At 34.7% G+C, this 21461-nt stretch overlaps 4 protein-coding genes across 5 annotated transcripts in view; 2 read left to right on the top strand and 2 right to left on the bottom strand.

Moving 5' to 3' along the window:
- The window catches only part of tkv (serine/threonine receptor kinase thickveins), a 120804-nt gene extending 117877 nt beyond the window's left edge, over positions 1–2927 (bottom strand). Inside the window, exon 1 of the mRNA XM_088232607.1 lies at positions 2790–2927. The gene's annotated coding sequence lies outside the window, so the exon portion shown is untranslated. The remainder of the gene's footprint in view (positions 1–2789) is intronic.
- On the bottom strand, positions 564–2928 carry Rbbp5 (retinoblastoma binding protein 5). 2 transcript variants are annotated; one of them, XM_088232609.1, is made up of 2 exons: positions 2790–2928; positions 564–2227 (listed from the first exon to the last, which is right to left on the bottom strand). In XM_088232609.1, the coding sequence occupies exon 2, from the start codon at positions 2190–2192 to the stop codon at positions 762–764; it is 1431 nt and encodes a 476-aa protein (XP_088088735.1). In that variant the 5' UTR covers positions 2193–2227; positions 2790–2928; the 3' UTR covers positions 564–761. The 2 variants fall into 2 exon arrangements, with proteins under 2 accessions (XP_088088735.1, XP_088088736.1); XM_088232610.1 differs by lacking the exon at positions 2790–2928 and adding an exon at positions 2665–2755.
- Positions 2929–4590: 1662 nt separating this feature from the next.
- Positions 4591–5354, top strand: LOC148277635 (large ribosomal subunit protein eL34-like). Its single transcript, XM_088232620.1, has 3 exons — positions 4591–4622; positions 4753–4824; positions 5030–5354. The coding sequence occupies exons 2-3, from the start codon at positions 4760–4762 to the stop codon at positions 5316–5318; spliced, it is 354 nt and encodes a 117-aa protein (XP_088088746.1). The 5' UTR covers positions 4591–4622; positions 4753–4759; the 3' UTR covers positions 5319–5354.
- Positions 5355–13262: 7908 nt separating this feature from the next.
- lark (RNA-binding protein lark) lies at positions 13263–17813 on the top strand. Its single transcript, XM_088232602.1, has 5 exons — positions 13263–13418; positions 13580–14257; positions 14827–15086; positions 16520–16561; positions 17321–17813. Exons 2-5 carry the CDS (start codon positions 13586–13588, stop codon positions 17367–17369), a joined length of 1023 nt encoding a protein of 340 aa, XP_088088728.1. The 5' UTR covers positions 13263–13418; positions 13580–13585; the 3' UTR covers positions 17370–17813.
- The last annotated feature ends 3648 nt before the right edge of the window (positions 17814–21461 follow it).

Raw genomic sequence — 21461 nt, 5'->3', positions numbered from 1 at the left:
AAATATTGATTGCTAAGTTGATTCTACACTGTAATATTTCATGTTCCTGGACTGGCACCTGAAACATTAGGCTGATCACCTTACCTTCATGTATCAGACAATCAATATATGCTGCATTCGGCATACCAATACAGGGCCCTATACACCATCGGGTGCAGACAAGGTATGATGATGATGATGATATTTATCTTTTTTTATTTTTTTATTTACCTGTCTAGACAAAGGTTAATATTTTCATGACTTGACGTATTATATCACTTGTACCTACGATTAGAAAGGGGAACATATCGTCGTGGTCGTACAACAACGACGGATGTGCAAAAAAAGCCACAATGACTTTCTTTTATATTCTTAAAAAGGTTTTAGAAAGACATCATATTTCAGGTTTGAAACTAACCCAAGGAACAAAGTATATACTTTTGAACTTATCAAGTTATAACAAAAAAAATCTGCTCTCATGTAAAGTTGAAGAGAATCACACGTGCCGTTGTTCTACGATCATAAGGATAATATTTTGGAAGGAGAACAATAGAATATAATACAAAACAAACAAACTCAAGTTATGATTTACTTATTTAATTTAAAGTAGCACTTTACAAATCTGGCAGAGTACAGAAAATTATTTTTGAGAGTACTTCACAACGGTTTATTTACACATTTCATTAATTGATTATCCATTACTAAAGCATTATTATAAAAAATAACTTTCAACGGAGGTCACTTCAATAAGACTAGAAACTAGAATTGACCATGTCACTTGTTTATTTTCTGGGTCGTCCTGCACTTTTCTTTCCACCCGCTTGCTGCTTATCTTTCCCAGTGAGCATCGGATGGGGTTCGGTGGAATTAATTTTAATGGGTATTTCGTAGAATTTAACTTTTTTCTTTTTAGCCGGAGGAGACTTTTCGGGGGACTCAACAACGGGAAGTTGCGTATCTACTGTGGCAGCCCATCCATCTTCGGGATCTTCTATCTCGGGAGCTATCGGTAAGAACAACAACATGCTGTCTCCGTCCCCTTCCTCATCGGAACTACAGAAAGCAGCTACCGGTTCGCAAGTTGTTACATCTACTTCGGTTTCCTCATCATGCACATTTTCACCTTCTAAATTAATTGATTTATCTTCATCAGTCACGTCAAATTCGGATTCTCTTTCCTCGTATTCCACATTTTCATCCAACTCCTTGAAGTCAGGAGCGAAGGCGGACCAGTTTTCCACTTGATTCTGCGCCCAAATAGAAACAACGCCAGAACTAATGCTCGCTATGATCGGTCTAACGGGATGCCACACGACATCTAAAAGTAATTCTCCTTTTGTACCGTGTAATATTTTGACCAAGTTTCCGATGGACTTTTCCCATATGTACAAAGCGTGCTGACGAGCGGAGCCCGCGCAGATATACTCCCCGTCACCGGAGAAGCAACACTTCTTCCACGTGGTTTTATTTACTAAGTCTTGTAGTTTTTGTATCGGCTCTGGTTCGCCGTTCTTACCACAGTTGAGAACATTTATGGCGTTGTAAACTCGGATAACTCTATCCGAGGTATTAACAAGAAAACATTCTCCTCTTCTGGCAAATTCGATACTTTTGATTCCCGTAGTACTAGATGTTCCGATAGTTATTCTAAAACTCGCCTTAATTTCTAAAGATTGGGAATCTAGAATTAGGATTCGTCCCTTGGCATTGCCAGTGTACACGTTGTCTCCTCTCCTATCGAAGGATGCTATAATGTTAACATCCCCATCTTCGTCGAGCGGTAAGATCTTGTAATCGCCTTCGAGGTCGAGCAAGAGGGCGGCGTGCTTCATAGGACACACGAGGAATCTCTTGTCGTTGCGCGGATCAAACTGCACTCGGAGGATGGAAGTGGGGAACCTGAAGTGTTGTTCGCACTCTCCAGTGAGGACGTCCCAGATACAAACATTGTGGTCCGTGGAGGCGGAGAGTAGCTTCTGGCAGTTGCGAGACCAGCTCAGGCTGCACACAGGGTGAACGTGGGCGGAGATGGACTTGGCGATGCCTCTGGTCAGGAAGTCCCATATGAAGATACGGCCGTCGTTGCATCCCACGGCCAATAGTGTCCCCCGCTTGTTGAAGGAGCATGTGGCGGCCAGAGAGATCGAGTCCAACGTACCATCAAACTCCTCGGGGTAGTTCTGACCGAACGATTCCAATAATTCGAGATTCATCTTGTCTTATTGTACATTTGTTTGTAACAACACATCTACAATAGGAATAACTTAAATTAACACAAAATACTAAATAGGATAGAAAGTAAATATTACCTGCATTCAATTAACATTTTGTTTTGTAGTAATTATAATTTTAGATAAAGAAAAAAAATGCATCAGGATAAATAAAGTTTGAATGCTGTATTTAGTAATGTCGAGAATGAGGCAGACAAGCCAACGTTACTAACGTTTGGGTATCAGCAAGAAATTGACTACCAAATTAAATCAATGTCAACCGGTAGAGAGTTCAATATTCGTTTCGAATTGTTGACTATGCATAAAATAGTTTTTAAATTTTTTTAATGTATGAAAAACGCTCTACTGTCAAACTCGTATGGCACATATTATACGTCAGTGATTCACGTCCAATTTTATTATCATAAAAATAAATTAAATATAATATAATTATTTTTTATGGGAACATATTAACCTTTGTCGTTTAAAGTGAAAACATATTATGTCAAACATAAATACACAATTTAAATGGTGTTCGCATTAGTACAAACAAATGTTATCCTATCCATAAATTAAGTTAAAGTATATATATAAACTTACCCATAAAAGTTTGAAAGAAATGTCTGGTTAATCCACAAAAACCACTTCACTTCAAATGTGGAGAGCAATAAAACTCTTATTTTTATTATTTATTATATATTATTATGAAAATTACAAAAACAAAACATACAAAAGCGGCAAAAAGTCGCCATTTTTCGAGAAGTTTGTACACAAATCAAAGTATTGCCAGTTTATAGGTGCAAATTGAGAATAATATCTTATAAATATAAAAACTAAAGTGCACCATTCAATCGTTGAGATAAAGAAACGATACTTTTTTTGATAATTTACATAATATTATAAAGCACCCTTGGTCTTGAAAATCATCTCAAATGCCAATACGTCTTACAGCTACTGAGCCATCAGTGTTATTTTCGTTTAAATACCAAAAGAAATAGATTTGGAAAGAAAATAATGTTTTTTGGACGTATAATATTTTGATTGGAAGATTTGAACCATGTTTTTTTATCCATGCCCCTAAAATGATTGCTATCCTGATTTCCTGTCTGACTTCTCTGATATTAACATCCCATTCTCTATTCATATTATTACTCTCCTATCCTCACCTAATAAACATGCATATAAAATTTTCAGCAAATATCTAGTTATAGATGGTTTTAAGATGTAACTATGTTGTATATTATGTAAAGTTTTCTAAATATTAAATACTAACTCACTTACTAGTATATATTACTAACCCTAGTAGGTGTTGTAACACATGTGCAAATATCTAAATAAACGAAAAAACGAAAACTCGACACAGGCCAGAATATCCGAGTTGGGAGGTGAAAAGGCCATAAAAAACAAAGAACAATAAGTACTTATGACCTGTCATTGGCTGGTTTAAGTAACCATTTCATGCACTGTTTGGTTTAATGCTGTTCGTTAATCACTCACCATTCTGCCTAATGATCGTGATTTCCACATCTACACAATTTTCAGAAACTGTATATAGTTTATCAAAGTTAGCGTCCTCCCACATTATTTGACGCTTTCACATAGGCAATATTCTTGACTTAAACCAGCCAATGACATGTCGTAAGCCCTGTTAATGCCTAGACACACAAGATACCTTTTCTAAAATGTTGTCTATCTCTGTTGTAATATGCCAATCCTTAAAACTTCTTAGATGGTTAAATACGGTCCTGGTCTACAAAAGGTTTTGAAAAAATGTTTTATTTTTAATTAAACCAAATGGCTTGAGAAGAAGTTTAAAAATATTTTCAGACGTTGCCTATAGTGTGTGGGTGAAATAATTGAGTTAGGTGAATCTCACCCGCATCAATAAAGGTTTCAGCTCTTTTACTTTCAGAAAAATCAACTGTTAGAAGAATTGAAGAGTTGTGGATGTTCAAACATAGATAGAACGGTGAATGTTATGCAGTGTGTAAAGTGGCCACTTCAACCTGACATCCATTTTCCCTCTTCTGAAATGTTTTCCATTTCAATTAGACTATGTTAATAAAGTAATGATAGCCACATTAAATAAAAAAGTAATGTGTAACATTCAGTTTTATTTATTATTAAGATACATTTTTATGATAATTTTACTATTCCAATGCAATCTATTCTCTTTTTTTTACAGCCGTTAGCCTTCAAATGGTATACAATTCAAATACTTTTGAATGGCAAACAAACATTTTAAAAATAATGTATTCAATAATATGGAAAAAAAATGTAAAAACAACATAAATATCTATATATGTGTATGGTACCTATCTTTATTTCATGGTTCTTATCTTAATTAAATTAATGTGAGGAATATTTTTTTTGTAATTTGGCAACTTCTATATTCGTCCTTGTTTACTTCCTTTTCCGTGCGCCATCTGACAGGCGAGTGATTTCTTTTTAAAATTTTCATCGAAATCCATAGCAATCGTTACTAATACTTCATAAATTTAGTGTTATTTAATCGAAAGTCGTTTATCGTTATTTAGTGTTTAATTGTTGATTGGTATTTTAGGTTCAAGATGGTCCAACGCCTGACGTTCCGGCGACGTTTGTCGTACAACTCCAAATCCAACAGGAGACGTGTGTAAGTATCATACTGATATGTTACAGTTGCCCCTGTTGTATTGCAAGTGGATTTTGGTTTTTCTTGTCAGCGTTCTTTATTCATCAATCACTGTTATTACGCAGCTTCATTTTTCATAACCTAAAAATGTCAAACCCAAAACATTAGTATTTGTTTTATAACTGTTTTAAAAGTTTGTTTTTTAATTTGTAATTTTTCCACTCAGTGTCCGTACTCCTGGTGGAAAATTGGTATATCAATACCTGAAGAAACCTAAGAGGGTGCCGAGATGTGGTCAGTGTAAAGAGAGGCTAAGGGGTATCACTCCAGCACGTCCCATGGAACGTTCCCGCATGTCCAGAAGGAAGAAGACCGTCACCAGGGTGTACGGAGGTGTTCTCTGCCACAAGTGCGTCAAGGAAAGGATCGTGCGAGCTTTCCTTATTGAAGAACAAAAGATTGTTGTAAAAGTAATGAAAGCAGGCAGTGCTAAACCTAAAAAAGAGAAAAAGTGATTCTGTACGTGACTAAAATAAAATTATAAAGCCCTACTGCTTGTTTTCTTTATGCAGGTAATGTCTGTTTCTTTAGTTAATATTTGAGGTAATTCAATCACTGCATTTAATTTCTGTGTGGACGATAATAATCTAAATGTCTAGAATTTTCCGTTAAGTATGCCAAGAAATTGAAGTGGAGATATTTTTATGTTATCTTTAATCTTGAATTATTTTCTTAATTGATGAGCATTCGTTTTTCAACATTGAAAACTGCCTGCTGGATATTTCCATTGAAGAAAATTCTCATTTTGGTTTATAGCTGTATTGCTAAATTAAATTACAATAAATTCAGAAAACTTCATGCACACAATCCCAATGGATCTTTGAAATATAAAGTGTCAGTTATTCGGTGCTCCCGGAGGTCATTGATGAAATAAGTAAAATGTTTGACCACAGAGTTAACGTCTTGAATATTAATAATATTTTATCAGTGAATGTTTTATTTTTAAAAGCAAGTAAGGTGAAGTCTGTTCATTAGTACAAGAATTTCTAAATAAACAAACCAGCTGTGTGATATCCGATGGAGAATAGCCTATTTCACACATATCTTAATCTAAACGGCACGGTAATTTAATATTGAATTGACGTTTATTAGACTCAATTGTACCTATTTACACTTGATAATACTTATATTTTTCGTTTTTTTCTTCTACAAAACTATAGTTAATGATTTCAATAAAAACACCTCAGTACATTATTTAAAAAAATTAAAATGTGTTAATTTACCCAAATATTTCAATTTTGGTGACCACTTTTAATGAGTTGAAAATAACTCGCTATTAGAAAATGGAAATCAAGTTGGGGTAGAGTGGGATTCGGACCGAGTGAGTCTGCAACACTAGCCGCGGGACCACAACTCGATTCAAATAATATAGCAATACTTAACTAAAGAGATTTTTTGAATGATAATTTTATCAAAATCATTATTTAAATTTAGCGAGTACTCTCAGGTAAAAATCCTTCAAAAGGAAGTCAACTGGAGATTAGTCTGTCTCGTGTACTATACTGTTAATTGCATTTTCCAGGCATTGAATAAATAAATATCGATCTACCGTATTGTATTTTATTATGCCGTGTAGATTTTTTCCACGTGAAATGGACCAATCATGCGATATCACCCAGTTGGCTCGTTGTGTGCACGTGCACAGCGGTCCAGTCTCCGTGAATGTATGGTAGTGCAATACTTTTGCATCCTTATTATTTACCTAAATATTAAAATTTTGGAGCCATTTTCTTCTAGTCATGAAAAAACTGTAGCTTCAATTGACATTATATTTCTATGACCTATTTCTGTATTTAGTCATCCATTTATTATATTGCTCTCATTTACTCTTTTTCCATCTTTGTGATAGTTAGTTTAGAAAATGTGCTTCGCAGATATGCTGATTCTGCTCAAGATAATAATATTTTCATTTATTTTGCACTATAATCTTTTATCCCCTTTCAAATTCAATCACTGACTTTTATTCATCACCAACTTGCTCTCCAAGCATACATTAGTCTATTTTTCACAAATACTTATTGCTAATATAACTTTATTGTCAGCATACAACAGATGGCTTTCTTAGAAATTTTTGCTCTATTACAGTAAGTATACCCATAAGTACATTCTATTTATTTTATACTGTTCATGTATAGATGACAATGGTAGGAATGACCGATTACAAGTAATGCATTTACAAACACATACAAAACCTCAGAGTAATAATTCACTCCCGCTTATAGAGAAGCTCTATTGCATAGAACAAAAGCTTTCCAAATTTTTGGTTTGGTTAGTTTAACAACAAACGTGTAACAGACGGTTTCAGTTTTCACTCGCAATTTGTAACCTGGATACCTATCGCCCGTTGTATTTCTATAAACTGTAGCTAACTTTGCGGTTGATAATCATAAAACGATTTTTGTCCATATGGGCGACTATTAGCCCGTGGCATATTACTCAAAGTACAAAACAAACCATTGCTGCACCAGTGAAACTTAATGTATCTGCCCTGCTTAGCTCTAAAGTCATATCTGATGAATTGTAAATTGTGGACTACACTTTCTGATCTAATATCTTCTTACATGTTATTTTTTTTTACAAGAGAATATCTCGCATTTGAGAAGCAGAAATGACTTGTTGGCGTATGAAATATGTGAAATTATTGAATATCTAGCATAATATTTTTTTTTCAGTTATGTCTTTTAGGCTTAGCAGGGCAGAACTGTTCAGAGTATGTGAATCACTAAAATGAAGCACCAAAATATAGAACACCAAAAAATAATGTAATAAAAAAAATTGGTATACGCATAAAATTTCCAGAAAAACCTTATAAATTTATGTGGGTATATAGATAAAGATGGAGTTATTGCACTCTTAGGGTGTTTTTTTAAAACCAAAATGGTGCTGCGTAAATTAGCCGAAAATAAAATATTTATTATAGAAGCAATTTTAAGATAGAAAATATCATTAGTAACAGTTATACGTGTTCAATCTCTGACAGGGAGACAGTATATTTGAGGTAATAAATGATTTATCAGCTAATACTAGTTAGTCTCTGTCTTAAAATTACCATATTTTTTTTATGTAAATAAAAGAAAGAACTCTTAACTCTCTGGGCCGTGTTCTTATATGTTACTATATTTTACATAAGTTAGCGAAAAAGTAGAATCCCTATTGCTTGTGATCTTTTTAATCTTGAAAGTCATGTTAGAATTTTTATTGTATAGGGTCTTTCAATGATTTCAGTAAAAATGGCGCTATGTAAATCGTCCTAACTCTACAACCTTAATTTTGATGTACATATCAAACTGCATTTTTACTATTTTATATATTAATCAACATGCACTTTCCCTAAGTAGGTGCCTTCAAAGCTGGTAATCATTTACGTTTTAAATGTAAACTCTATTTTTATAAGTTTAAGGAGATAAGATCATAAGGTAATTTTGAATTAGGGACAGACATAATAGAATCTAAATTTATTTCAACAGTGGGAAAATAAATAAATTGAGAAGAGAATATGGAAGTCTAGGCATTTACAGGGCTTATGACCTGTCATTGGCTGGTTTAAGTGGCCACTTTACACACTGTAACATTCACCATCCTGCCCATGTTTGAACATCCACATTTCCTCAACTCTTCCATCTGTTGACTTTTGTGAAGTAAAAGAGCTGAAACCTTTATCACGTCGGTGAGATTCATCCGGCTGAACCAAATCACCTACTAGGCAACGCTTGAAAACAATTTTCCAATTTTTATACTTCTTTTACCAGGTAGTTAATTCAACTATGTGTGAGTATGTCCAAATGCTTGCAGACTGGCTGGATTTTCTCCCTAGGGAGTTATTCATATTTGCCCTGTAAATGCCTAGACTTCCATATTCCCTTCTCAATTTTTTTTTCCGTCTGTTGAAATAAATTTAAATATGAATAACTCCCTAGGGAGGAAATCCAGCCAGTCTGCAAGCATTTGGACATACTCAAACATTGTTGATAATAGAATCTAGTTTGTGAAGCATCAATCCCTTATTCACACCTAATGGTGCATAGGGCACTGCATTTTTATGCTAAATGCAACGCATCTAGATCATTTGTTACCGGGGGTAAGGTGTTCAGTGTTGGGCTTCAGATGCTAGTCCAGGAACAATGAGATATTTCAATGTAAAACCATCTTTAAAAAAAATATTTCACGCCAACCTATCCAGGAATCAAACCTGAGGTCTCAAGTATGATAGGTAAATGCCCAAACCACTACACTAAGAAGGGGACATTTCTTTACTCAGGATTGTTTATTGAGAGTAGCTACTAAATCGAAAACACTCCTAGAATTAGTTTTTTTTTTCCACATAAAAATCTATTCTTCATCTACCCTAACACAGACAAAACAGTCCATTTTTATGGGAGAAAAGTTTGCTCTTGAAACTTAAATTTGGGTAAAATAAGGTAAGGCGCAATGTAGGACGAGGACGACTAAGAAAGATATGGCATGATCAGATAAACCGAAATCTTAAGTCTGGTCATGTCAAAAGCAGACGCAACCGAAGGGCATGTATTACGAGATGTGTGTATGTTGAAAAAGCTAGAAACGTATGCCAGGGTAGACATGTGTGGGGTTCCATCATCTCACCTACACCTATGGGAGAATGAGGTGATGGTAGTAGAAGCATTAGAGAACACGTGATGAGTACATCAAAATGAGGATGTATAACATAACGTGGTTAGATATAATAGATTATCCATTTTATGGCAGAAAAGTTAACACATAAATCTCATTCCCTTTCTGTGCCTAATGGTGCATAGGGCATTGCATTGGTACATCAATTGCCGTGTATCTTGATCATTTTTGTTACATGAAGGTGATCAGTCTTACTCTTCAGGTACCAGTCCAGGGACTATGAAATATTCTGGTGTGAAAACACCCTTTTAAATAAATATTTCATATCAACCATGCCGGGAATGGATCTCAGCATGGTAAGCAAACGCGCTGACCATTACACCATGAGGACGACTTAAACACATGAATCTGTGGCAAAATATTTTAAGGTAACATGTGACCAAGATGCCTACTTCGGCGAAAGCACTGTCAATAAATAAAATTATAGAACTAAACAAAGAATCTGATGTTTTATTGTATTTATCAAAAAGACTATTTGGTATATCTATCAATCACAATGATTTTTTATATTAAATTTGTCTACTTTTCTTACTCAATTTAATTAAATTCTTATAAAAAATCAGACTCTCACTTAGGAAATAGAATTCGATTTTATTTAAGTCAGTGAAAAAGAATATGGGAAAAAAGGAAAAACCTTTATTCAGAAAAAATGACAAAATTCTTCTCCATCTTTTTTTTAATGGCTTTTTCTCCTCTCTACCGGGGTGTTCTAGCCAGATTCAAGATCGAACTATGTTGGTAATTTTTTTATTTATAGACTCATACGGACTCGTTCGTACCATTTGTATGCCGATGATTTGCAATTATATATTCATTTTGAAGCCGTTGACATTGTTGAAACACATAGAGTAATGTCACTTGCACTCGAGCATATCTCTTCATGGACAAAAAAATGTGGACTCATAAATCCTACACAAACCCAAATTGTACTAACAAATGTATTCAAAAGTGAATTTTTCCACACCTCCTCTTTTCAAAATAGATTGTAAGATTCAATATGTCCATGTATTTATAATTTTCTCAAACTGAACGGTTTGGGTAGGTAGGAAGAAATTGCCTTAAGGCAATATGCCCGCCCTTGTATGTATATTTATTATATATGTATATTAAGTGTCAAATAAATAGACTCATCTTGCCTCCAAAATGATTTGCATCTAAAACATTTAAGTTTGTAAGTGAAAATTCTTGATGGAAGTTCATTGTAATTTATTATATAAATAAAAGACGAGTGATACTTTCCACAAATTTGGAATATCCAGTGACCGGTTTCAACGCTTTCGCGACATCTTCGAGACTGGTATCTTTATTAAGGAGTTTAATGTATTTATACAAAACTGAGGTAAGGATAGATAATTCAAAATCAAATGAAAGTAAATTAAATAAAGTTATTTTTATCTTAAAGATCATTATCAAAAAAAATTCGGGTTAACTATAATGAGTTGATATAATACTTTTTTAATGAGTATTTTATTTTTAGTGTCCCAACCTTCGCGAGTAAGATTATTGTCAATTATGATTTTTGAAAAACAAATGGTAAAAAGTCATTAGTAAAAATATATTACAATGGGTAAAGTAATGAAGAATTCATGTGTGTTATCTGTACATTAAGTAATTCTACGTCGGGTTTATTTTTTAATCTATTAATTTCGAGAATTTCTAGTTTGTCAAGTTTATGGCCTTTAGGTGCAATATGAATTATTTTTACATTATTTTTTAATCCAAAGGAATGTTTATTTCTATTAAATGATTGGCAAAATTTGAATTATCTTTATTATTAGACCCATTTGATTTGTATCTAACAAATTACCTTTTAGCATACCAAAATACTGCATTATCTAATTTACTCGCTCCAAAGAAACATCTATATTTCCTTACAACATGAATGATGTAGTTTACCTCGCAATTTCCAAATTAAAGATCTTGGTAAGTATTATTTTTGAAGCGATTTTTTACGTTTAAGTCCCACATTACTAAGTGTTGTAGAAAAATCTAGTAAGATGCTTGGATTTGTGCTTCGAAACTCTAGATATTTCATTAATACTATTGCAATTCGCACATTGTATGATGCACTAGTCCGCAGCATACGAACATACTAGAATACTGTTCTATAATTTGGGACCCTTCTGAACCAAACCACACCCCTGAAATAGAAAATGTTCAAATGCGATTTTTGCGATACTTATATCGTAAAGAAAATAATAATTATCCATTCTTGCATCCATCATTATACCTAGCACGGACGCTGGATTACAACACCATCAAATCTAGTTGTCAATTTTTTCTCGGGAAACATTTCTATAGGCCGATTTCTTGAAGGGTATATAATCAAAATATACTGAATGAGTCCGGTTTGTATGTTCCCAATAATTATACTAGAGCGAGATCTCATGCACTGTTTGACACACCCAGAAGCCGATAAATTCAAGCCAGAATTCACGCTTTAATAAGGCAATTTGATTGCTGAATACAGCTTCTGTGGATAATATGGATTTATTTTTCTCTACAAATTGGCAGTTTAATAGCTATCTACTTTCTATTTATTAATTAACTTATGTTTACGGTCTACATTACGTAATGGGTTCTACAGTCCGTAAAGTAATGCAGACGACAATTGTCAAATGAATAAATTCATAAGTAATACATACAAGTGAATGTATTTATTAACATATAATATGTAGATAAATATATATTTACAGCTCATCACTATTAATAAAAATAAATTTACATCAAATTTTATGTACAAAGGTGTGTTGGTAGGATAGAATAGGAAGAATATGGGTAGGGAGAGAAAAGAAAGAGAATGGAGTGGAGAAAGAAAAGAGATATAAAAATAAAGTTCAGAAAAATGTGTTTAACAACTTATGAATTAAATATATGTACATTGCTGTTATTAGTGCAGGAATAAAAATATGTTTCATGAGTACCCTATTTCAAGATTAAAAATCAAATAAAATACTTTCACGGAATATTTTTCGCTTATTTTAGTGTAAAGCCGTGTGTAGTAAGTTTATGACGTTGTATTTTTTTTTTATTTCAAAATACAAAAATGTACAAAAACACAATTGTATTCCCATGAGTTAGCAAACTCATTCTGGGATTGATACAATTAAAGATTATCAGATAAAAAATAAAAATACATTTTGTTGAACATAATTAAAACAAAAATGGACATATCTCGGAGACCTTTTTAAAAACAAATTATAATATATTATTTAACATTAAATCACATGGGTTAAGGGTTATCGAGAAATAATTTGAGGAAATGATTTTTTAGTGTTATTTGATTTCCATTCGTAGACTGGTAAGAAATTGATTTAAAGTGAATAGGCGGGAGGTTATATTGAGTAAAGGCAATGTAGAGGAGTGACCTCAATCCGAATTTAGAGGAGTGTACAGGGGGTAAATGTAGACAGTTATGAAATCGTGTGCGATGGTTATGTATATCACTGTTAAAAGTAAGCGCTAAATTTGAGTTTGATTTATGTTGCAATATTTGTAAAAAAGTGTTAGTTATTTCATATGAAGGTAAAATACTAAAAGGAATTATATTTGTCTCGGAATATATCTCCTTTATGCTTTTAAATACGTGTGAACGAGTCTCATGTGCCGAGAGAAAAAAGGGTAACGGTAAATATTTTTGAATAAGTAGGTACTGTGAGAAATTGTCCCTTTTTAAATTTATGGGGTAGTATTATATATTTACAGTGGCAATATTTCTTTTATTTCCGTATCCTGTCGCTATGGCGTTTGTCATGTAAGCCGCCATTTTGCGGTTTTCGAGATCGGCTTCTTCGGAGTTTGGAACCGGTGGCGTCGTATTTTCCTGTACACCGCATTCGGTGTACTAAACAAAGTATTTTTGTAGTTCATATTGTATAGCTTTTGTTACAGGCAAAAAATCTCAGGTAAGTAATTTACGTTTCACCGGGTCCTTTATTTTGTTTATTATCTTTTTGTTCTAATTAGATCGTTATGTCGCTATGGCGTCATAGCTTCGCTCATTTGTTTCAATGACGATTGTTATTATCCGACAAACTCACAGAACGTGTTCGATTATATATTTCAGACTAACATGCCGGGTGCGGGTACTTTCAAAATCTTCATCGGGAATCTTTCCGAAAAAACGACCGCAAACGACCTTCGGCCGCTCTTCGAGAAACACGGTACCGTCGTGGAGTGCGATGTGGTCAGAAATTACGGGTTCGTTCACATGGAAAATGAGCAGGTCGGGCGCGAGGCCATCCAGAGCCTGAACGGACAGTCGGTTCACGGGCAGGTGATCAAGTGCGAGGCGGCCAAGAGCAGGCGCGCGCCCTCTACGCCCACCACCAAGATCTTCGTCGGCAACCTCACGGACAAGACCCGCGCGCCCGAGGTCCGCGAGCTGTTCCAGAAGTTCGGCACCGTCGTCGAGTGCGACATCGTGCGCAACTACGGCTTCGTGCACCTGGACGCGTCGGGCGACGTTAACGAGGCCATCAAAGAGCTCAACGGGATGATGGTGGATGGGCAGCCCATGAAGGTGCAGGTGTCCACCAGCCGCGTGCGCCAGAAACCGGGCATGGGCGATCCCGAGCAGTGCTACCGGTGCGGGCGCGGCGGCCACTGGTCCAAGGAGTGCCCCAAGGTGCTGGGACCCGACCGTCACGCCTTCCGCGAGCGCGCCTTCGGCCGGGACCCCTACCCGCCCCCTCCGCCGCCTCCGCCGCCGTTCCTCCGCGATCGCATCATGGGCGGCTTCGGGGTACTGCTTTCTCTCTATTCTCCCGTCGCGTCACTGAACAAACCATTGCATCGCTTCTTGCGCGAAAATAAAAACTTATTTCACGTCGCTGGCTGACATCACACATCCTTCGGTGTGTGTCACTTTCCATACGAGGGCTCTCGTGCGCTAGATTTTTATAGAAATAAATTTTTATTTAGTTCTTCATCACCGTCAGCGATCATTATATCTATACCACAATCATCGTTAGATTGTCTCATTTCCATGTGACCAATCGAGTCTCGCTATATATATATTCTATTACAGGCGATTATCTCCCTACTGCTTCTACTACCACTGTTGCTATTTCAATGACCGCTTCTTAGGAATTCGCATTTTGGCATTGCCTTTGCTGACCCGTTTTTTCATTTTACCACCTGCAGCGAAATGAGTATCATTACTCTGCCATAACATATTTATTGAATCTTTTACCATTCAAAGTTAGAGGGTTCGATTCCCATAATTTATTCTACTTAAGATAGCATAAATAAAGTCAAAATTTAGATTTATATATTTTGATGATGTTATAAAACGTATGTATTTATGTGTAGGATGCGTACGACAGCTACTATGACCGCTATGACTCTTCGCGGGAGTTGTTTGAGCGGCGCTATTCTGGGCTGGGGCGTGGGCTGGGCGGGGGCGAGCGCGGTGGTGTGAGGGGCGGCGAGTTTCTGTCTCCGCCGCTGCGCCGTGAGCCGCTCCACATGCCTCCCATGCCCCCGTCGCGCTCCCTGGGCGGGATGCGCTCCTCCTACGACGGCATGTTCAGCCGTCGCAGCCCGCCTCGCGGTCCACAAATTTCCCGAGGGTATGTATTCCGGATCGATCCATATTACAATAAAGATGGGGAATATTCAAGTGTTTTATTTTAAATACATCACTTGTTATTAATTAATTAATTATGGATAACTTATATAGCGCCATTTTCGTAAAAAAAATACCTCAAGGGCGCTTTGCATGGTGATTCTATTGTTAAGTTAATTTAATTGAAGCTTTTAAATTTATAATTTAATTAAAATAATTTATTTTGTTGTCACGTGCTACGGATTTATTCAAATGATTTAGAGAACAAGTGGGTTTTAAGTTTTTACCGAAACATCACTTCACTTTCACAGCCTCGCACCTCTGCTGGGAGAGCATTCCATGCCATAGGGCCTGCGACCGCAAATGCGCGTTCACTAAATTTAGTGCGCTGTTTGCGTAGAGGTATAATAACTTTTCCTCTCGCCGTAGACGTAGCTGATCTAAGCGTGAGACGCCTGTCAGCTAGTTCATCTGGAATGCATAGTTCCCTTAGATATTCCGGAGCCGAGTTGTGCAGTGACTTATACACAAGCCAACAGAGTTTGTATTCGACCCTCTGTGGAAAACGTAGCCAGTGTAGTTCATTGTTATATACAAATACTTATCAGTTTTGAATGGCCTTTTTTCAAATTTTGAATTATTAATGAAGTTCTTGTTATACTATAATATTATTGTTGTACTTCGTGGACTTTAGTCCCGTTTACTTGGAACTTGTGTCTCAAAAAATGAAAATAAATAATTTATTTGTGGAGTAACACATTTGCGGACTCTTTTTTTATCTTAGGATCCACTCATAATGGATTTAACTTTCTTATTATTTGAATGGACATATTTCACTTACGATTGGACTGATGGTTTAGAAGTAAATCTTATTTGACTAACATTCTGGGACACTTTTGGTGCCGCCCTTTTTTTTTATAGGGACACAATATTTCTCCCAACCATATAATTACATCAGTTTAACAACATAGGCTGCTGCCGTCTTTTCACTACAAATGTGGACTGACAGCCATAGTTTTTTCTTTTTCCTAAATGAGATATGATTTTTGCGGCTATGTCCGGCATAACCCCAAACTTGGCAATAACATTTTAATAACAAAAATTCTACTCACCATGTAGTTAGTAGTGGATAAATTTAGATCTTGAGATCTTCAAACCAAAGTGTTGTAATGTTTGCGATTTGCAGTAAAAAATAATTAAACCAGACTTTTGCTCTTGAATCCTACCTAACATCACTCCTGTTGCCCAAAATTCAGTGTAGCTAAATATCTTTTCTTTTATTATAGTAAAAAAATTATTATATTTTGAAATTTTATATCGATATCTTTTATTTTCTCACTCTCTAATTTCACTCAAAGTTAGTTTTAATTATTACTCATTTGATAAAATCAATGTCTCCAACTATTATTAATTCATTTTTTATTTTATTATTTTCAGGATGTTCGAGGACTTTAGTCGAGACTCGTTTGATGATAGAAGGTTTGTATTCTTTTTATTTCAGCTTTATACTGTATAATATTTACTTGATAGTTTTGTTTCAATTATTCGATGGAAATTAACCATTCTTATTTATAGTAGTGAAAGTTGTCAAATAATGATCTGTTACATTTGTTGTGCTCTGAATCCCTTGACATCTACTAAATAAAATTATCTGATCCAATCCAATATAATTTAATAAAATGTAGACTTCAGCGTATGTAAGCAATACAATAACTAGTCATTTCAAGCTAAGTTTAATAATTTGGCATTCTTTTTTAAATTCTAATTGTTAATTATTGCTCAATTCTAAAAGAGCAATGTTTCTTTTACACTTCATTAGCATCATAATATGATTTGAATGCATCGTGACTCATCTATTTGTAGCGTTAATGGAGGATACAAAGATGTGTTTTTATTCGTTAACTCTAAAATACTGACTTTTAAGTTACCTAGTTGAAGACCTTACGATATGATTGCAGTAAATGATCTTTTTTTCTTAAAAGATATGGATAAAATTTGTGAATCCGATTCTCAAGTAGTCTGTAGTTACCAGCGCATAGGCTATGGCCCCTCAGTTTTCCCCTTTCCTGCAGTGTTCTGCGCATGTTTAAGAATGCCAGTTGTGAAAGATGTTTTATAGTGAGAATTGTAAATGCTTACTATTAATTTTATTGAAATATTCATTCAATCCAGGATTTTACTAAAATAATGTGCCCATTGTATGTAGATGTATTGATTGAGTTTATTTGATTGTTTCAGACCTGGACTACGCGGGCCCTCACCTCCGCGGAGATATGCACCTTACTAACCAAGTGTCTGCAGTAATAAATGTATAATTTATAGAAGTCCTGTGAGCGTAATATATAAAGTATAGGACAACACAAAAGTGGCATTATGGTAAATTAATTCACTTGACTTGACCCTGGAAGAATGTCTCGTACATTTCACAATGTGAGCGTAATGTGAACATGGCAATAGTTTTCCAATTTCAAATTATTTTTCCGTATTGCGAATTAGAACTATTGGTAAGCCATACTATTAACACGCATACTGCATATTATTATAAATTGTCAGGAATGTCGGGTAAATCGATCCATAAAAGAAAATGTCTCAAATGTGCGGTACAGTTAAAGTCTGATAGGAAATTTAACAGGATTTATGCTGTTTAATAATGAATGAATAAGTGTGTTAGGTAATTGGTGAATGTGAAATGTAGAAAATATTTTTTTCAAATAAAAAGAGTACATCTTGATACTTAGTTTTTTATTTTCCTAGTTTTAAGATTCTAATTGTAATGTCAGTATATACTACCTGTTGAATAGGCGGTGACTCCGGGCACTTTCTTATAATTTTTAGGTTTATGAAGATTCGGGTGAACAAATTAAATAAAAAAAGTAAATTTAAACAAGTCAGCCTTTATACATGTACATGTGAAGCACGCTACCGCTGTCGTATTTATGGTATTTTTTATTTGCAAATTTTCAAAAAGTCTCTTATCATGTCCTTGCTGTAAAGCGAAATCAACTTAAGGACATGGAGACAAAAGACACTGAATTCCCAAAGTGTTAATTTTTTGGTTAAATCTGCATAAAGGTCCAAACCGCACTAGAGTGTCACTGGGCGGCGCTTCGCAGCAACACAAAACATTATTTCCACTGATTTGGATTGAGCAAACAGCACTAGGGCGCGGCACTGCATTGAAAATTTTGACATGTATCGCCCAATATTGGACCTCAAGGAGTGGTTGACAAAAGTGAGAAATATAAAAATTTTATGGAAAAAGATGCTTGTTTATTCAATTAAAACAACAGTCATTAAAACCATTTAATCATATAAATCTTAAAAATTATAAAAAGATAGGTAAGCTAAAAGCGGCAATATAAAAGCTCAGTTATGCTGGTACCAAATCCACGAATTTATTATAAAGAGGCTTTTCTGACAGAATGCACGAAGTCATTAAAACAAGCTCTGAGATAAATCGCATTTAAAGCTTTTTTATTCTTTCAACACATTTCTCCCACAAATTTCTTTAATTTAAAAAAAATTTGAATGAGTAATTTTTATTCTATAATATTTGAAATCAACATCTTGCTTCTATATTGAAAAATATTTGAAATACATATATAAAGACTCGACTTAATGCATTCTGTCAGAATAACCTCGATATAATTGACAAGCAGCCTCCGTGGTGTAGTGGTTAAGACTGTTAACTTGCGCTCGGAAGGTTCCGGGTTTGATTTTCGGCAATAACACAAAAATTAAGTGATTTATCTCAATCCTGGGTACAAACAAAAGACAGATCAACATCAAACCAATATTTACCTATTCTTGAAGCGCTCTACTGTTTTTCAATCTAAACAAATAATCTTGCGCCAGTAGACACATCAAAAACCCACAGTGGAAATCCCCACTCAGCTTATAAAATTATCTTACCACTATGTTTTTTTAAGTATTTTTTTGATAAATAATCCGCAATGCAGTCTATACTTCAGGAACTAGACATAAGAGAAAGACTGGCATCCATGTGCGAGAAAAGAATCCTGCAGTTCTTTAGACATATTTCCAGGGACAAGCGATAGTTTGGCGAAATCTATCCTCCTGGGAAATGTCAAAGGGACAAGGTCGCGTGGATGTCAACGTACAAGATGGAGCGGCTACTGAATTATCAGAACTATCACTGACAAATGCCTACAGAACAGCACAAGACTGTTCCAGGTGGAAGGAGACGAGTCAGGCGTGATCACCATCCTCAGACATGAGGCACAGTTTGAAGAGAGAGTCATACTTCTCCCTGCAAATTACGAAATTGTGATTTTATTTTTTTTATCAATTTAATAAATAACAATATTTGTATAAATACATTATTAGTAGATAATTAATAGCCCGTTAATTATTAATTGTATTCTTCTGACCTGGGCACAAGTTTGTTGAACACTTTATTTATTTAATTTTACAAAAATAATACAGGTAAGTACAAACATAGTAATAATTTTTAAAATGACCAACACAATTTTTTTAAAAATAGAATTTCTTAGGACATGTATAAACAAAATTGAAGACAGGTAGAAACCAAATGTCGGCCTTGTGGTGTAATGGTCAGCGCGTTCGCCTACCATGCAAGAGGTCTCGGGTTTGATTCCCGACATGGTTGATTTGAATTATTTATTTAAAAGGGTTTTTTCATGCTGGAATATTTCATAGTCCCTGGACTGGTACCTGAAGCGTAAGACTGATCATCTTACCTTCATGTTACAAAAATGATCAAGATACGCCGCAATTGGTGTACCAATGCAGTGCCCTATGCACCATTAGGTGCAGAAAGTGATGAGAAGTAACGGATAATGATGATAAGAAACCAAAAAAGCATACTGTGATGCAAAATCAAAGGTGAAACTTTGCATAATAAAAAATATAAATTGGTAGAGACAAAGAAGAACTGCTATTATATAAAAGAAAACAACTTCATAGGGTGTGCCTTTTGCGAGCATACTGACGCCATGAGCTAAAATATAATAAACGAGCCAAACCCGGCAATGCTTTTCTATTGCTAGATTTGAGTATGTAGTCGTATATAGATTAAATGAAAACAATCCAACGTTTGATTTTTGTGTTTCGGATTACATAAATTGTGAGAATATGTAATGACAGGGAATTTTGATAAATAGGTATTGAATATTGTTTTTCTGTCTCTGTCTTGCAGATGCCTGCTCGATACTGTACGAAAAAGAAAGCTGCATGTCGGACTTTTTATGCTCAACTAAAATCGACATTTCGTTGTTTGCGGCACCTCAAATAAAACCGATTTTTTTAGACAGAATAAAAATTTCTGTATTGGTACGTCTTGCATTTTTCAAAAATAGTTATCATATTTTTATACCATGCGCCCGTAGACAGCGGATAAAACTGGGTATTTTTATGGGATTTTGGATGGTTCTAATTCCCATAATAAACAATTTATTTAAAAATCAAAGCCATATAGGACTCTAATAACTAATTATCTTAGACTATTTTCAATAAGTTGATAACCATAACAAAATAGGGATTCCATATCTGAAACTCGTATTTGAGAGTAGGTCTGATATAAGACTTACATATTTTTAGTATCATATTTGGCCTTCAATATATGACATTTTATTTTAAATCATCTGTTATTTTTATTATGGAGTCTATTTGTCGTTCACAACTTTCAAATCTACACCATTTAGACTATACTATAACGTAGACAGCGGATAAAACTGGGTATTTTTACGGGATTTCGGATAGTTCTAATTCCCATAATAAACAATTTATTTAAAAATCAAAGCCATATAGGACTCTAATAACTAATTATCTTAGACTATTTTCGACAAGTTGATATCCATAACAAAATAGAGACTCTATATCTGAAACTTGTATTTGAGAGTAGGTCACAACTTTCAAATCTACACCATTTAGACTATACTATAAGTTTGAAGTTTTACGACCCGAACTGCAGATTTATTAACATTGAGTGTGAGAAGCCGTTTTCTTGGTCCATTCATGAATAAAGTATAGGTCTTGCTGCAATTGAGTTGAGTAAGTGGGTTAGCATACAGCTTTGTATCATTTGCAAAAATTTTGGACTTAGACTGTATGATTCCTGGTAAATCTATACTAAAGATTTACAAGCATATTTTTTTTTTTTATACTATATTTTTTCTTGTAAATGCCAAGCAAATGTAAATCAATTCGTAATGGCGTGACACACCTTTGAGTTCACAATAAGTGGCATAAACAGTTATTTCTTTTTACTATGCTTTGCGTTTTGCACTGCTAGGTTGTTTCAATTTAATTATACTTGAGTGTACTTTTAAAGTTATTCAACATCATCTGTTAGTCTGCGGTGGTATTTCTAGATTATACTAATATATTAATTATATCG

Source organism: Micrasema longulum, unplaced genomic scaffold (assembly GCF_059751315.1).
Source record: "Micrasema longulum isolate JH-2025_06_02 unplaced genomic scaffold, ASM5975131v1 h1tg001000l, whole genome shotgun sequence".
In the NCBI taxonomy this organism is placed as follows: domain Eukaryota; kingdom Metazoa; phylum Arthropoda; class Insecta; order Trichoptera; family Brachycentridae; genus Micrasema; species Micrasema longulum.
Note: the sequence above shows the minus strand (reverse complement) of the source record. Positions and strands in the feature narration are given on the sequence as shown.

What these genes read in the sequence shown, in the direction of transcription:
- Rbbp5 (XM_088232609.1), bottom strand. Translation starts at nt 2,192, where the DNA reads ATGAATCTCGAATTATTGGAATCGTTCGGTCAGAACTACCCCGAGGAG.
- LOC148277635 (XM_088232620.1), top strand. Translation starts at nt 4,760, where the DNA reads ATGGTCCAACGCCTGACGTTCCGGCGACGTTTGTCGTACAACTCCAAA. An exon ending in AAATCCAACAGGAGACGTGT is followed by an intron (nt 4,825 to 5,029) that starts GTAAGTATCATA and finishes TTTTCCACTCAG; the next exon opens with TGTCCGTACTCCTGGTGGAA.
- lark (XM_088232602.1), top strand. Translation starts at nt 13,586, where the DNA reads ATGCCGGGTGCGGGTACTTTCAAAATCTTCATCGGGAATCTTTCCGAA. An exon ending in GCATCATGGGCGGCTTCGGG is followed by an intron (nt 14,258 to 14,826) that starts GTACTGCTTTCT and finishes ATTTATGTGTAG; the next exon opens with GATGCGTACGACAGCTACTA. An exon ending in GGTCCACAAATTTCCCGAGG is followed by an intron (nt 15,087 to 16,519) that starts GTATGTATTCCG and finishes TATTATTTTCAG; the next exon opens with GATGTTCGAGGACTTTAGTC.